Consider the following 13,654-nt stretch of genomic DNA (forward strand, 5'->3'; position numbering starts at 1 on the left):
CATTTCACTGGGAACGCATAAAAAATTTAAAATAGAAAAAAAATCGATAGGGTTGCCACCATTCGAAAAAAATGCAGACCTGTATCAAAGAAATTCGATTTAAATAAGCCGCAGTAATGCTATTCCACTGCGAACATATGAACAAAATTTAAAACAGAAAATAATTTGCATAGGTTTGCCACCATTGGAAAAAATCTCGTGTCACGGTGTTTGTGGTCAACTCCTCCGAAACGGCTTGACTAATTTGTATGACATTTTTTCTGTATATTTGGTAGGTATGAAATTAGGTGGTAAAGTATATTTTGTACTGCTAATTAAAGGGGACGTGGCACCGCCCGTACAAATCGAAATTTTCATATTGGATATCTCTGGAAGTGTTCATGTTAGAGTACTGAAACTTAGCACTGAGCTATATGAAATCAATCGCATACCCATGAAAAAAACATAGTATATTTGAAAAGGGGCGCGGCACCTCCACTACAAACCGAATATTTCATGCTGTATATCTTTGGAAGTGTTCATGGTAGAGTACTGGAACTTGGTATGGAGATATATGAAATCCATCGCATACTCATGGAAAAAATTGATATTATTGGAGAAGGGGACGTGGCACCTCCCATACAAACCGAATTTTTCATACTGCATACCTCTGGAAGTGTTCATGGTTGAATACTCGAACATATAGCAGTACAGTAGACGCTCGCAAATTAGAACCTCTTTGTTTTTCAGGTAATTCTAATTTCTGGACGCTTTTTTTAACAGAACTCTTTTTTCAATCCATTTTATTTAATAAAAACAAGAAAACGAAGCATAACAATCCAGTGCAATACATGTAACATGTATTTTTTTATTAAAAATATACGGTTGCGTTAAATTAAAAATAGTGGGTAAACAAATAAATTGATGATTCCCCTTTTAGGTAAATAGGGGTTTTCTGTGGTCAAATCAAAACAAAATTTTAATTTCTGAGTGTTTAGTGTTTTGCATACCCTAACGGCCGGTTTCAACAGCAATTTAAATGAACTATTATTTTTTATTTTCTGTAAATTTCCATATAAAATTCAAAAAATTAAAATCACCGAAACTATTACCTATCTTTGGATGTATATACATATGGGCAAATCTAAAAAAAAAACAGGTACACTCTCAAAACAAAAAGTTTAATTTTCAAATTTGTGGGCACATTTATCTCTTATATATATATTCTATATCTTTTATATATTCTATACGTAATCTCTTAATAAATCGATAAATATAAGTGTAATTCATTTTCATCAAGTGCTTTAAAAATTAGACGAGGAGTAAACATTTATATAGATCGCTGAAATAAAAAACAAAAGAATAAGCTGGGTTTAAATTACGCTGCGCAAGTTGTAAATTTTGAGCAAAGATTTTTAAAGTTGACCTCACTTAATTGGGACGTTCTAAATTCAATGGCATCGCCCGTTATACCAGATTGGTTCCGATTTTTGAGATATCGGTACTTGAAACTTTTATTGAATTTTAAATATTTTATAAATAACACCCTCAGTTTTGAAGTTATCTTACTAAAATTTTGCACATAACGGTTTTCAATATTACCTTAATTATTCCTTAAAATGACCGAAATTGGTTAACTTTAACATATAGCTCCAATACAACTAATTACTCAGATATGTGTTTTTGCGCTATAGCTCTATTTTCATATCTGAATAATAAATTGTATGCGTGCTATATGTTAAAGTGAACCTATACTAAATTTCTACCTGCTTAATTGGAAGAGTTATGACGCAAAACAACGTCTCTGAACAATCAGTTGTATGGGAACTAGATGTCAAGGTTAACCGATTTCGATGATTTTAAAGGATAGTAAAGGTAATATTATGAGGGCGTTTTTTTATAAATAGTTAAAATTTAAGGAAAGTTTCAATTACCGCTATCTCGAAAAGTGTTGCCAATCGGGCATGACTGGGGACGCCATTGAATTTGGAAGGCTCCGGTTAGGTAAGAGGCAGTATCAGAACCTTTGTCGAAAAAAAGTTGATTTGATACCCTCGAAATATTCTGACTACAAAAGGAGCATCATTAAAAGTTGTAAATCAGGGTTTTTACACGCTTCTAAAGAACATTTTTTGAAGCATTTAGATCGTTTCGACATATTTACCAAATTTGCCCTCAATTAAGATGTTTTTGAAATAAAAAATTACGCCCAAGATCGCAGAATATTTTTTCTTTAAAAGTTGGTTTATTCTGAAAGCACACCTCTTGTTAAGATATCACATTATTCGTAATGGTTTGTAGAATACAGTACATACTTAAAAAGTTTTTAAAATGAAATGCTTCAAAAACTATATCTGATAAACCGAAAATTTTTCAAATTGTGAAAAGTAGAGTTACACACTTTTCGTTTCTTGCCATTTAGTTATTTTTTAAAGCACACTTTATTTACCAACTACATATGAAATGTACACAAAAGTACTAATTGCACACAAAGTTTCAAAGCAGTATATCGCAGTTATGACATAATAAAATTTTCACCTCTTAAAAATTACACACAAAATTCACTTGCTTTTAATTATTGAATTAAAACATCTATAAAAGTTGTGCAACAGTTTAATTAAACATTTTTTGAGGCTTCAAGTATACGCCCACAAATTACATATTTCCAAAAGCAGCGAGCTTGATATAGTTTACAACAAAGAAAGTTTAGCTAAAGAACACAAAGGTTACCTGTTTTTTAGATTTGCCCATATAATTCTTCTGTTCGTGTGTTTTTGGGTGGACCGATTTTAACGAAATTGTTTGTGTGTGCTTGAGTAGGTCTCTGGATAGTTTAGATTCCCAGTTTGACAGCCCAGGTGGCGCTGGAGGTGTGTTATTACTAAAAATCTTAGTTATGATCCGATCTGGCTTATATTCGAGATACTTATGTATTGGTAACGGTAAGGGTAATACTATTGCAAAAAACAGTCGCCGGGTGGCTATTACTAAAAATTGTCAAGTGAGAAAATGTGCCTTGAATATCCGATTACATTGACGTTCTGTACCACCGAGTATGTCGATATTACTGTGCGTTAAAGCTTCATTCGAAAACTGCAGGATGGGGTTGTCCAGGGGTCAATCTCAAATGACCACAATTAAATCAACCATCAGCACCATTGCGCTCCATATAAGATATTTAAGGTATTTCGTCTGAAATAAGTCTATGTATGTATATTGGAGTTCTGTAGAACAACGATACTCAGCTACCAACTATACTATACAGTTTCAAGGAGAGATTCACCATCGAACCGGAGATTCACCATCGAACCGCATCATGGTAGCCGCCAAATCATTGGAGAATTTCAAGAGCTTCTTAACGGACATACACTTTCGTTAAGTAATTTAAGGCGGCAATGGAAATATACAACCATCAAACCGTATTATTATCAGATAAATGTATCACTGGAAATTGTGAACGGGAATTGTTGGTGAAAATGTTTGACCAAAATATGTCAGTAAAAAATATGAATTTTGGGAGGTAGGAAGCTCGCCGGGTCTGCTAGTCTTATATATATAAATAAATAAGTGCACGTTTTTGGTGTGACCTTATAACTTGATAACGACTTCACCGAATTCAACCAATTCTGATGCGGAGTTCTTTAAACCAGCTCTCTTTGACGTTTTTCGCAAAGACAGAGATTTTGCTAAAACTGGTGTTAGTAGGGGTGGTGGTGTACTGATAGCTGCGCGCAGATATCTTCGAGCTTCTTTTTATCCGCTGCTAGATGTAAACTCCCTGTTGGATCAACTTTGTGTAAAATTACATGGCACCTGTGGTGTGCTGTACATTTGTGTGTCCTACTTTCCGCCGGGCAGCTGTGATGTTATATACAAGGCACATGTTGACAATATACTGGCACTCCACGAGAAAATTGGAGACAGCCAACTTTGTGTTTTAGGTGACTTCAATTTATGTAATATTTCCTGGAGCTTTATTGATAACAATATTTTCCTCACACCATCAAATGTTACTACTTTATCTGAATCATATTTAATTGACAATTTATTATGTAATGAATTACTTCAAATCAATGGTTTTTTTAATGAGTTCAACCGAATTTTAGATTTAATATTTATTAGCTCTAATATAAACTTCAAGCTCTCTCATGCGGCCAGTTACATCTCCCCTCCAAATCAACATCATAGCCCTTTGGTTTTGGAGTTTGAATTTTACCAATATTTTGAATTACCGACTGCTAGTCAGACCGTTGCTTTTAACTACTCTCCTTGTAATTTTGCTGAATTGAATAATTTGTTTGATTTGGATTGGTCCCAGCTCTTTGGAAATGTGGATGTAACTGGTTGCTACGATATTTTTAAGCCTAAACTTTTTGATATTTGTGTGGGTCACATCCCAATTCTTAATTCGAAAACCGCTAAGCGTCCATGGTTTACTAAAGAAATCAAACGTATAAGGAATATGAAGAATAAGTTCTACAAAAGACAAAAGCATTCCAACGATGTTAATTTGCGTGAGCGTTACGTGTTTTATAGAGCTGAATTTAACAGGCTCAATAAATCTTTGTATTAAATATTAGTATTAAATCTAATCCCAAGTTCTTCTGGAGTTATATTAAATAAAAAAAAAATTGCTCTAATATACCTGCATCGGTCCAGCTTAACGGGGTGTCAACCAACTCCATCTCCGAAGCTGTTAATCTTTTTGCTGATTTTTTTTCTTCCAATTTTATTTCAGGTAATTCTGATAATGATTTTATTCCTGAAGATCTTTTGTCAAATTTAGATACTCCCATTAACTTCGGGAAATTAAAGTTGACAGACGAGGATGTAGCTAATGGCATTAACCAGCTTAAACTATCCACTAACACTGATGTACATGGCCTCTCGGTTATTTTATTTAAAAGTTGTCCTTCACTAAAGCGTGTATACAAAATAATTTGGTCGACAAAAACATTTATTAAATCCACATTTCTACAGTTATCGAGGAAGCTTTTACATATTTAAGAAGCTTAGAATAAGCTGTTGATAAAAAGTACAAGGTTTGTTTATTTATTCATATCATATGCGAAAGATCGGACTTTTGAGTTAATACCACTCATTAGGCGCTGCACATCATTATGAGTGATTTCAGACGATACCTTAATCAATTTTGATCGAAGGTCTTCCTTGGTTTTGGCAATTTTCTTTGTTTTTAGAAGTTTAATTTTCATTATAGCCCAATACTTTTCAATTGGTCTTAGTTCGGGGCAATTCGTTGGGTTGGCTTCTTTCAGTACAAAATTTTTCTCTTCATACCAGTTCTTGGCCAAATTTCCACAATGACAACTTGCCAAATCTGGCCAAAAGAGCACAGAGTCCGTGTGACGCTGTACCAATGGCAGAAGTCGTTTCTGTATACACTCTTTGACGTAAATTTGTTGATTTATTGTCCCAGAAGTTACAAAAACGTTGCTTCGCAAACCACATTTACAAATCGCTTGCCAAATCTAAAATTTCTTTGCAAACTTATCCACTTTTTTTTCCTTAAACTTAGGTGCAACATCGCCTCTGCCCTTAGCCGTATAGAAACTCTGACCTGGAAGCTGATAGAAGTCCGCTTTAACGTAGGTTTCATCGTCCATGATTATGCAGACGAAATCGTGAACATAATTATCGTACAACTTTCGCGCTCGTGTTTTGGTGGTGGTATTTTGTTTGTTGTTTCTGTTTGACGATAAGGGGACTTTATATTATTGCAAACCTCTCTTCTTCCGAACTTTTTGAACGTATCCTTGCGACATGTTAACTTTTTTAGCTACATCTCTGATAGAGTCCAGGATTTTTCTTAAAAATACGTACCACTTCATTGGCATTTTTTTTTTAAGTAAATCCTTTTTTTCGGCCACTTCCCACTTTTCTTTCTGTACTTAAACGTTCGTTAGACTGGTTGAGCACATAAGTTACAGACTTAGGAACTTTCAATGATTTCGCGATATCATTCCAATAAAATTTGGATTTTCTCCTTTTTTTGCGCACAATTAATTTGCGTACTTCTGCTTTCGTATAGCTCATTTTGAGAACTATTACAAATTCCGTAAAACAAGTAATGACTTAATTAAGAGTATTAAGTTGGCTAACTGCGATACGTATTTTTTCTGGGCTACTGTTATTTATGTCGCGACAGTACGAGTATTTGTGCGACCAAAATTTTTTGTATACACCCTTTAATTGCGACTTTGAGGCACATTTTTAACATGTCTCTATCTGCCGCGGTTTTCCTCGATGACTGGAAACTGACTTTTATTACGCCAATTCTTAAAAGTGGTAATAAAAATTGTATTGAGAATTATAGGCCGATTTCTAAGCTTACCACTGTCTCAAAACTGTTTGAGTCCATAGTTAAAGATAAAATCTACTTTGCTGTTAAACATTTATTATGTCCCAACCAACATGGGTTCGTGCCGGGTAGGTCTACGTTAACCAATTTAGCTGCTTTTACAGAGGACTGTTTGAAAACCTTTCAAAAGGGATTCCAAATTGACGCTATATATACCGATTTCTCTAAGGCTTTTGACAGGGTGCCTCATCGAATATTGATAGCCAAACTTGAAGGCCTGGGCTTTCATTCAGAGTTTCTGAAGTGGATCACATACTATCTGTATAATAGACGCTGTGTTGTTCGTTTTGACAATGTATCGTCTTATTCTTTTGTCCCTCCTCTGGTGTTCCCCAGGGTAGTGTCTTAGGTCCGTTATTATTTGTTATCTTTCTTAATGATATATATTCCTGTTTCTCAAAGTGTAAGTTTCTTCTATATGCGGATGACCTGAAGATATACTATGAAATTAAAAATATAGAAGACTCATTGATTCTCCAGGGTGAGCTTGATAATTTGTACTGTTGGTGTGCGCGTAATCGTCTGTACCTCAATATTGGTAAATGTCATTATACCTCTTTTGCAAAAGTGATTAGTATTGTTCCAAACTCTTGCCGTTTTTCGAATGTCCCGCTAAAATCAATTACTGATTTTAAAGACTTGGGTGTTTCTTTTGACTCCAAGCTCACCTTCACCACCCACATAAACTTTATTGTTTCTAAATCATTCGCGATGTTGGCCTTTATTCGTCGCAACTGCTCGTCAGTTTCCTATCCTTATACTCTCAAACTGTTGTATTCGTCTTTAGTTCGGCCGAGGTTAGAATACGCTGTATTTGTTTGGAGACCTTTTCATGTGAACAGATTGGAGTCTGTTCAGAGGGCTTTTATACGCTTTGCTTTGCGTCCGTTGAAATTTGTAGACCCTATTCCGTCCTATCGTTCTCGTTGTTTGTTGATAAATCTCATGTCCTTAGAGTCCAGGCGTACTCTGTTATCGATGTGCTTTGTCTTTGACATAATTGCAGGCTCTACAGATTGCTCGCACCTCCTTAGGAAAATTCGTTTTAATGGTCCCTCACGTATTCTTCGTTGTAATGAATTGTTTTTTGTGGGTGTTGTTAAAACTGTTTATGGTATGAATGCTCCTTTAAGGAGGACTCTCTCCCAGTTTAATGCTTATTCTTCATCTTTAGACTTCGATTTTTCTTACTCAAAGTTTACTTTACAGAATTTGCTCATAAGGCACGTGTCATAAGGGTTTCCCTTATGCTATGTATATATTTGTCATATTGTCTGTAAGCGTCCTGTTCATTGATAATAATAATTAATAAATAAACGACATATTCGTGCTATTATGCAGATGATGATAAAACATAAGTTCACGTTTTTGGTGTTACCTTATAACAAGAGAACGGATTCACTGAATCCAACAAAATCTATATGGCATATTAGGGCTGTCATGTAAATGATTTATGTGAAGTTTTTCCGAATTCGGAAAAGGTAGCACCTCTAACGTTATATGTGACCTGGTCTACGGAAAGGGGGCTTAGGTGTCAAAAAATCAATTTTCACTTTTTGGTTGATTCGGATGGAAGATGAGATGCTTTTTCACGTGGTGAAAATCAGAAAATCCAAACTTGCTTAGAAGTGTACTAAAAATGTAGAGAAAGAAGAGTAAAAATACGACAAAATATAATTTATTGGTAATGAACAAAATACATTCAATTATAAGCTATAAAGACATGATTATACACTAGAAAAACGTATTATGGGCCAAAAATCATAATGCTAAGTAGTTTATGTATTTTTCTTTGTTGTCGTTTTCCTTGAGATCTTTTTACTTGTTGATCCTGAGGAAGATGGACCTGGTTCCTCGTCTGGTTTGAGAACATATTCACTAGTTTTTACCTTCCGTTTCTTCGATGGCAAATCTTTCGGCAATGGAGCCACAATATCTACTTTAGATATATCCGAAACTAAGCTGCGAAGATTGTGATAGATGTACCACTGACGTTCCAAAGATAAACCGGCTGGTTGTATAACTTTCGGCATTTCAGGATCGATAGGTTTTAACAGAAGCTTAAAGGACTGCACTTCTTCACTGTCTGCGAATTTCTTTGTTTTTGCACAATCTGTAGAGATTATGAAATGATGGAATTGCGTTATTCCAACAAGTGACTTGTACAGTGGTTTAAAATAGCTGTCCCATTCATACCAGACGACTTTTTCAGCCGATACAGCTTTATTATAACCCCCAGGTGATGATGCCTCGACACACTGCAGTAAATCTGCATACGTGTCGATGTTACTGACGGCATACTTACTTTTGAAAATACCCGGTAAGTAGAAAATTGAATAAAATAGTTTTGTTAAGACCCCGAGCCAAACACCATTGCAGATATGATAGTACAGTGTTATTCTTATTCTGCCCAACACAATTGTCACAGAAAAGAACGAGTGTTTCAATGTCTTTATAGTAGGTTTGCAGGTGATAATGCAGGATGCTCACAGTTAGGTCCTTTACCAACGTCATCTTTTTCGTCTATCATGTAATTGTACTGTAAAAAAAAAAATATAAGTAAGATCCTGTAAAAGCGAGCAATTTGAGTTCCTATGATTCAGTTTGAAATTCTAACCTGAACTTTTTGTTTTTCGTCTGTAATTCTGAAGACTCCGCACTTCTTGGTTGCTTTGAAGTATGCTGTACCAGGTTGTTGTGGACTGACAGGGTAGTGAACGGTTTGGGCAAAATCAAATGACAGAACGACTGCTGTAGGGTCAGTATTTCTACACCAACTTTGATAATATTCTCGTTGATTTCGGGCTCGGTGGAGGTGATCAAGAAATTGATTAAGCTTCTGTGCGCGTTCAATGTCAGTAACACCTTTGGCTTGCGCAATCGATATTGTGTTTCCTATTAAAAGAAAAAATACTGAATTTAATCTCAACGTTTGATACAACTATAAAATGAGAAAATAATGAGCTACTTACCACGGCAGACATCGCAGAGATCATCCGCTGGTTTCACAACTGTAACATGGGGTATGTATTTGGACCATATCCGTCGAAAACTGCAATTACTCATCTTCAATTCGTCATCACTGAGTGAAGAAATGTATTTTCGATAAATTGAGGACTTCGTCTCGCTTGATGGCAGTTTCATTATCCGAAAATCCTTAAATTTTGGGAGTCGTATTTATGAACCGATTTCTTTCAGCATAATGGAAAATACGTTTACCAAAAACGGAGCCGCTGGAGGCGAATTATTTATAAAAGTTGTATTTATGGACCGATTTCGTAAGCATGATGAACAAAGCACTTGCGAAAAACCGACCCGCTTGGTGGTGCTGAAGTCGAGTTATTTATAAAAGCCGTATTTATGAACAGATGTCGTTCAAATTTGCATAGTGACTACCTGTATGATGAAAATTTTCTTTGCGAAAAAGGGACCCGCTGGAGTTCAGGTATTTAGAAAATCCGCATTTTTTATAAAATCTGATTGGAATTCACAATTCGTGTTCATTTCATGACAAGCAAAGGTTTTGCAGAAAAGGGACCCAATGGATGACGCTGCACCCGAAATATATAGAAACCCCTACGGGGTTTGTTCTGCTTTGGCCCTATGTTAGTCTTAGACGAATTTACTTTTCAGATGGCTAAATCAAGGTTTTGTCTAAGTATGCATATAAAGACCGTAACACTGTGTAAGCGTGATCTTGCTTCTACCTCCGATTGATGAAGTTGCTCGAGGCGACCGTTATTAAAGCAGTAAGACTCCAATTCATAAATATTAAGACGATTTGTAAAATTGGCGAATTGACAAGGAAAGATTCGACCACATCTATCCAAGAAGGAACACGATAGATATATCAATGGCTTCATTTGAACGATATTCATGAGATCACACGACTCATTTAGCCAATGTACGCGAAAGCTTTTCATCCTGTGGGGCAGCGAGGATTCTTGGCCTTCCTATAATTGAAAACGCTTACCTGTGCTCTTGGGTTCCCGTGTAAGGTTTTTTATTGGCTTACATGATACACCGGACCAATGCTGAAGTTGCAGGATCATAGAAGAATATTACGCGCGCTTGACAGAGATCTCACAGGTGGAAATAAGACCATAGGTAAAACGCATTACATCGAAAGGGATTAGTATTCCATATGGAAACACAGCGCTACTATTCTTGGCATATGTATGAGAAGGATTCCGTTTTAGTCGTTTCAATTTAAACTAAAAATGTTTACTTTACAGACTGCTTTTGCTTTTAAACGCTATTTTTGACTTAGCCAACGCACGAGGTCTTATTAGGCGCCGCGAAGCAAGCGGGCATTTGCTAGTCGTATATATAAAAATAAGTGCAAGTTTTTGGTGTGACCTTATTACTTGGGAACGGTTCCACCGAATTCAACCAAATTTATGGGACATATGCGGGCTATTATGCAGATGGTTTATGTGAAGTTTGCCCGAATTCGGAAAAGAGGGCACGGCACCACCCATACTAACTAAATAAGTGCACGTTTTTGGTGTTATCTTATAACTTGAGAACGTCTTCACTGAATTCATCAAAATTTATATGGCATATTCGGGCTATCATGCAGATGATTTATGTGAAGTTTTCGCGAATTCGGAAGAGAGGGCGTGGCACTTCTAACCTTATATATATAAAATTATAACTTGAGCAAGGCCTCACCGAATTGAGCCAACTTTAAAATTGGCCCCTGATTGCGATTTTATCGTAAGCGACAAAAGGTAGATTTTACTGGAGACGTTTTTTTTTTTTTGTAATTCTCCCTTAAACAGTGTAAAACTTTAATTAGATTTAAATGGGCAACAACATTATTGAATGCTGGCTTTCTGAATTTTAAGTCAATTAAATATAAACACTGCCAATCAGCAAAGTAAGCTCAACATATTTTCAACTTTAACTGTTTGGTGCATCTATAGATTGTCCACAAGTATTCTTTGTGGGGCAGTTTTTTAAATCTCATTCAATTCTCTAACAATCTAAAATGACCAAATTGACGCTACTATTTGGTATTTTTTTACGTTTTTTTTTTGCGAAGAAAGAAATATGTAATCCTTCATTAAATAGGTTCAGTGCCAAAATCTTTATATTAGGGAGACTTTTGGAAAATTTTTAAAACGGTTGTTATATTTCTCCACTCGTCGTGTGTTTTAAACCTTGCTATTGGAGAAACAATTGCTAAATGAAAACTTTCAACCTAGATGTTAAAATCAACCACTGCAATTTTATAAAAAGAAGGCTGAAGTGCAAAAGTTATGATAAGTAAAAGGATAAAATCAAAATTATATAGCACTTGGGAAGGAGATAAACGGCAAAATGAGATAATTACGAAAGTGTGAATCCATATGGCCATATTATCTGGCCATCTTAAAGCCAATTCCAATTCAGTTGCAATTTTTTCTATACCAGTGCACAATATAAGTCCCGTTAGGTGTCTGTTTTCTGATATGCTTTAAAATCTTATATTTCCTTGGCGAAGCAAGAGTTTCAAAAAAGTCCCCGCTCGACGAGCACTTAGTGATTGCAGCTGCAATTGCATAATGGCAGATTGCATTTAATTTTGACGACGAAAAGAAGCTGATTTTGAAGCACTCAGTTGTAGCACGTGCCGATGGAACTTTGGTTAAAACTAGAGTTCAAACTGCTATTTACACACAGTGTCGCTTACGATAAAATTTTAGGAACTCAAAAGTGTATCCAAAGCTAACGATAAAATTCATTTCGCTTTTTTTACGTAACGGTAAATATTCAAAGTCTGTGACTTTGTAGAACGCCGTAACTAGTATTTGTAACCTATTTGCAACAAAAAAAATGTTTTCAATAATTTGTCGCTTACGATAAAATCGCAATTAGGGGTCGATATGTATGTACAGTGGTTCAAAAAAATACTTTTTTTTGGAAATTCATAAACGCCACATTCAAATATTGTTATTTGTGATAAAAAAAGGACACGTACTTTTTTATTTTGAAGAAAAGGTGTGTATAAAAACACTGATGTTCGAATTTTTCTTATTTTCGTGACATGTTAAAATGCAGATAAAAATGTGGTTTTTACATGTAATTACTGTGGTATTATTGGGGGAACATTCCCTTAATTACATACCTGTCTTATACAGTTAGATTGGGCCTAGTGCCCGAAAATGTGCTTTTGAAAAGAGACATCTAAAATTAAAACGTTTATACTGAAGGATTTTCGATTGTCATGGATTGCAACTTGTTTTTATAAAAACCCGACCAGCGCGACCTCTAAAATAAATTTTTTTCAAAATAAAAAAGTACGTTTCTCTTTTTTTATCACAAATAACAATAATTTGAGGGAGCGTTTATGAATTGCCAAAGAAAATTTTTTTACCACTCTAACATACATACATACACATGTACACTCGTACGAAGAACACTAAATAAGAAGCTTTATGCTTGAAATACAATACCGGCGAACGGCAAACTTCGCCGAATTGGGCGATGCTGTCGTTCACCGTTCGCCCAACTATTTCGCCTACTTAAACAGAATTAGAGCGGTAGCGAAAACAGCTGATCCCATTTGGTCGCCTTTATAATTTGGGTGACCATATTTAGAAAAAACTAAACCATATTTAGAAATGAGGAAATGATAACAAATATAAATGTAAAACAAAGAAAGATTATTATAAATAATTTGTTTCAAGCCAGATTTAACGAATCCACAACTATATTTTTCAAACAACAAAAAAAAAATCGTGTTTAGGTTGTTTTCTTTTTAAACTTTGAAAGCACAAAACAAATACGGCCACCTTTGGCACGCACAGCTGTCATCGCCCAGCAGAGCGATAGAAATAAATCTATCGCCATGAAACGCCACCAAGCGAACTTCGCATTTCGCTTGGCTGTGTTCAATTTCATATGCTTGCGGGTGTTCTAATTTTGACAGCGCGAATTTCGCTGTGGTGAGTTCGCCGTTCGCCGGCATTGTATTTCAGCTATTATGTCGCATTACCCGGGTGTTTTTCGTTTAATCGGGCACCCGCGTATCATCAGAGCTAATTCATATGTACATACATGCATATAGGCCAGTATGCAGTTCCCAAAAAAGCATAAACTCTATATAAAATTACGTACAAGAAATGGCTAAGAAATATTCTTATGTAAAATTTTCTTGAGGCAGTACGCAGTTCTTAAGAAATTTGCTATGCTTTCTACTACGGGTTTCTAAAGTTTTTTTTTTTTTAAGAGCGCAAGGAAACTCATGTTTGCAACACAAATATATGAGTAGTCCACTTGCAAACAGCGTTATGTGATTTTATAATAGTA

General features: G+C 35.4%; 2 protein-coding genes across 3 annotated transcripts in view; both read right to left on the reverse strand.

Moving 5' to 3' along the window:
* The window catches only part of LOC118750009 (sterol regulatory element-binding protein 1), a gene marked incomplete at its 5' end in the record, with an annotated part of 100,223 nt that overhangs the window by 8,412 nt on the left and 78,157 nt on the right, over positions 1–13,654 (reverse strand).
* LOC118750010 lies at positions 8,739–9,510 on the reverse strand. 2 transcript variants are annotated; one of them, XM_036484750.1, is made up of 3 exons: positions 9,331–9,510; positions 8,976–9,253; positions 8,739–8,897 (listed from the first exon to the last, which is right to left on the reverse strand). In XM_036484750.1, exons 1-3 carry the CDS (start codon positions 9,500–9,502, stop codon positions 8,811–8,813), a joined length of 537 nt encoding a protein of 178 aa, XP_036340643.1. In that variant the 5' UTR covers positions 9,503–9,510; the 3' UTR covers positions 8,739–8,810. The 2 variants fall into 2 exon arrangements, with proteins under 2 accessions (XP_036340643.1, XP_036340642.1); XM_036484749.1 differs by having other exon boundaries at positions 8,976–9,271.

The sequence above is a fragment of the Rhagoletis pomonella genome, unplaced genomic scaffold (genome assembly GCF_013731165.1).
Source record: "Rhagoletis pomonella isolate Grant_MI unplaced genomic scaffold, Rhpom_1.0 Rhpom_scaffold_00111, whole genome shotgun sequence".
In the NCBI taxonomy this organism is placed as follows: Eukaryota; Metazoa; Arthropoda; class Insecta; order Diptera; family Tephritidae; genus Rhagoletis; species Rhagoletis pomonella.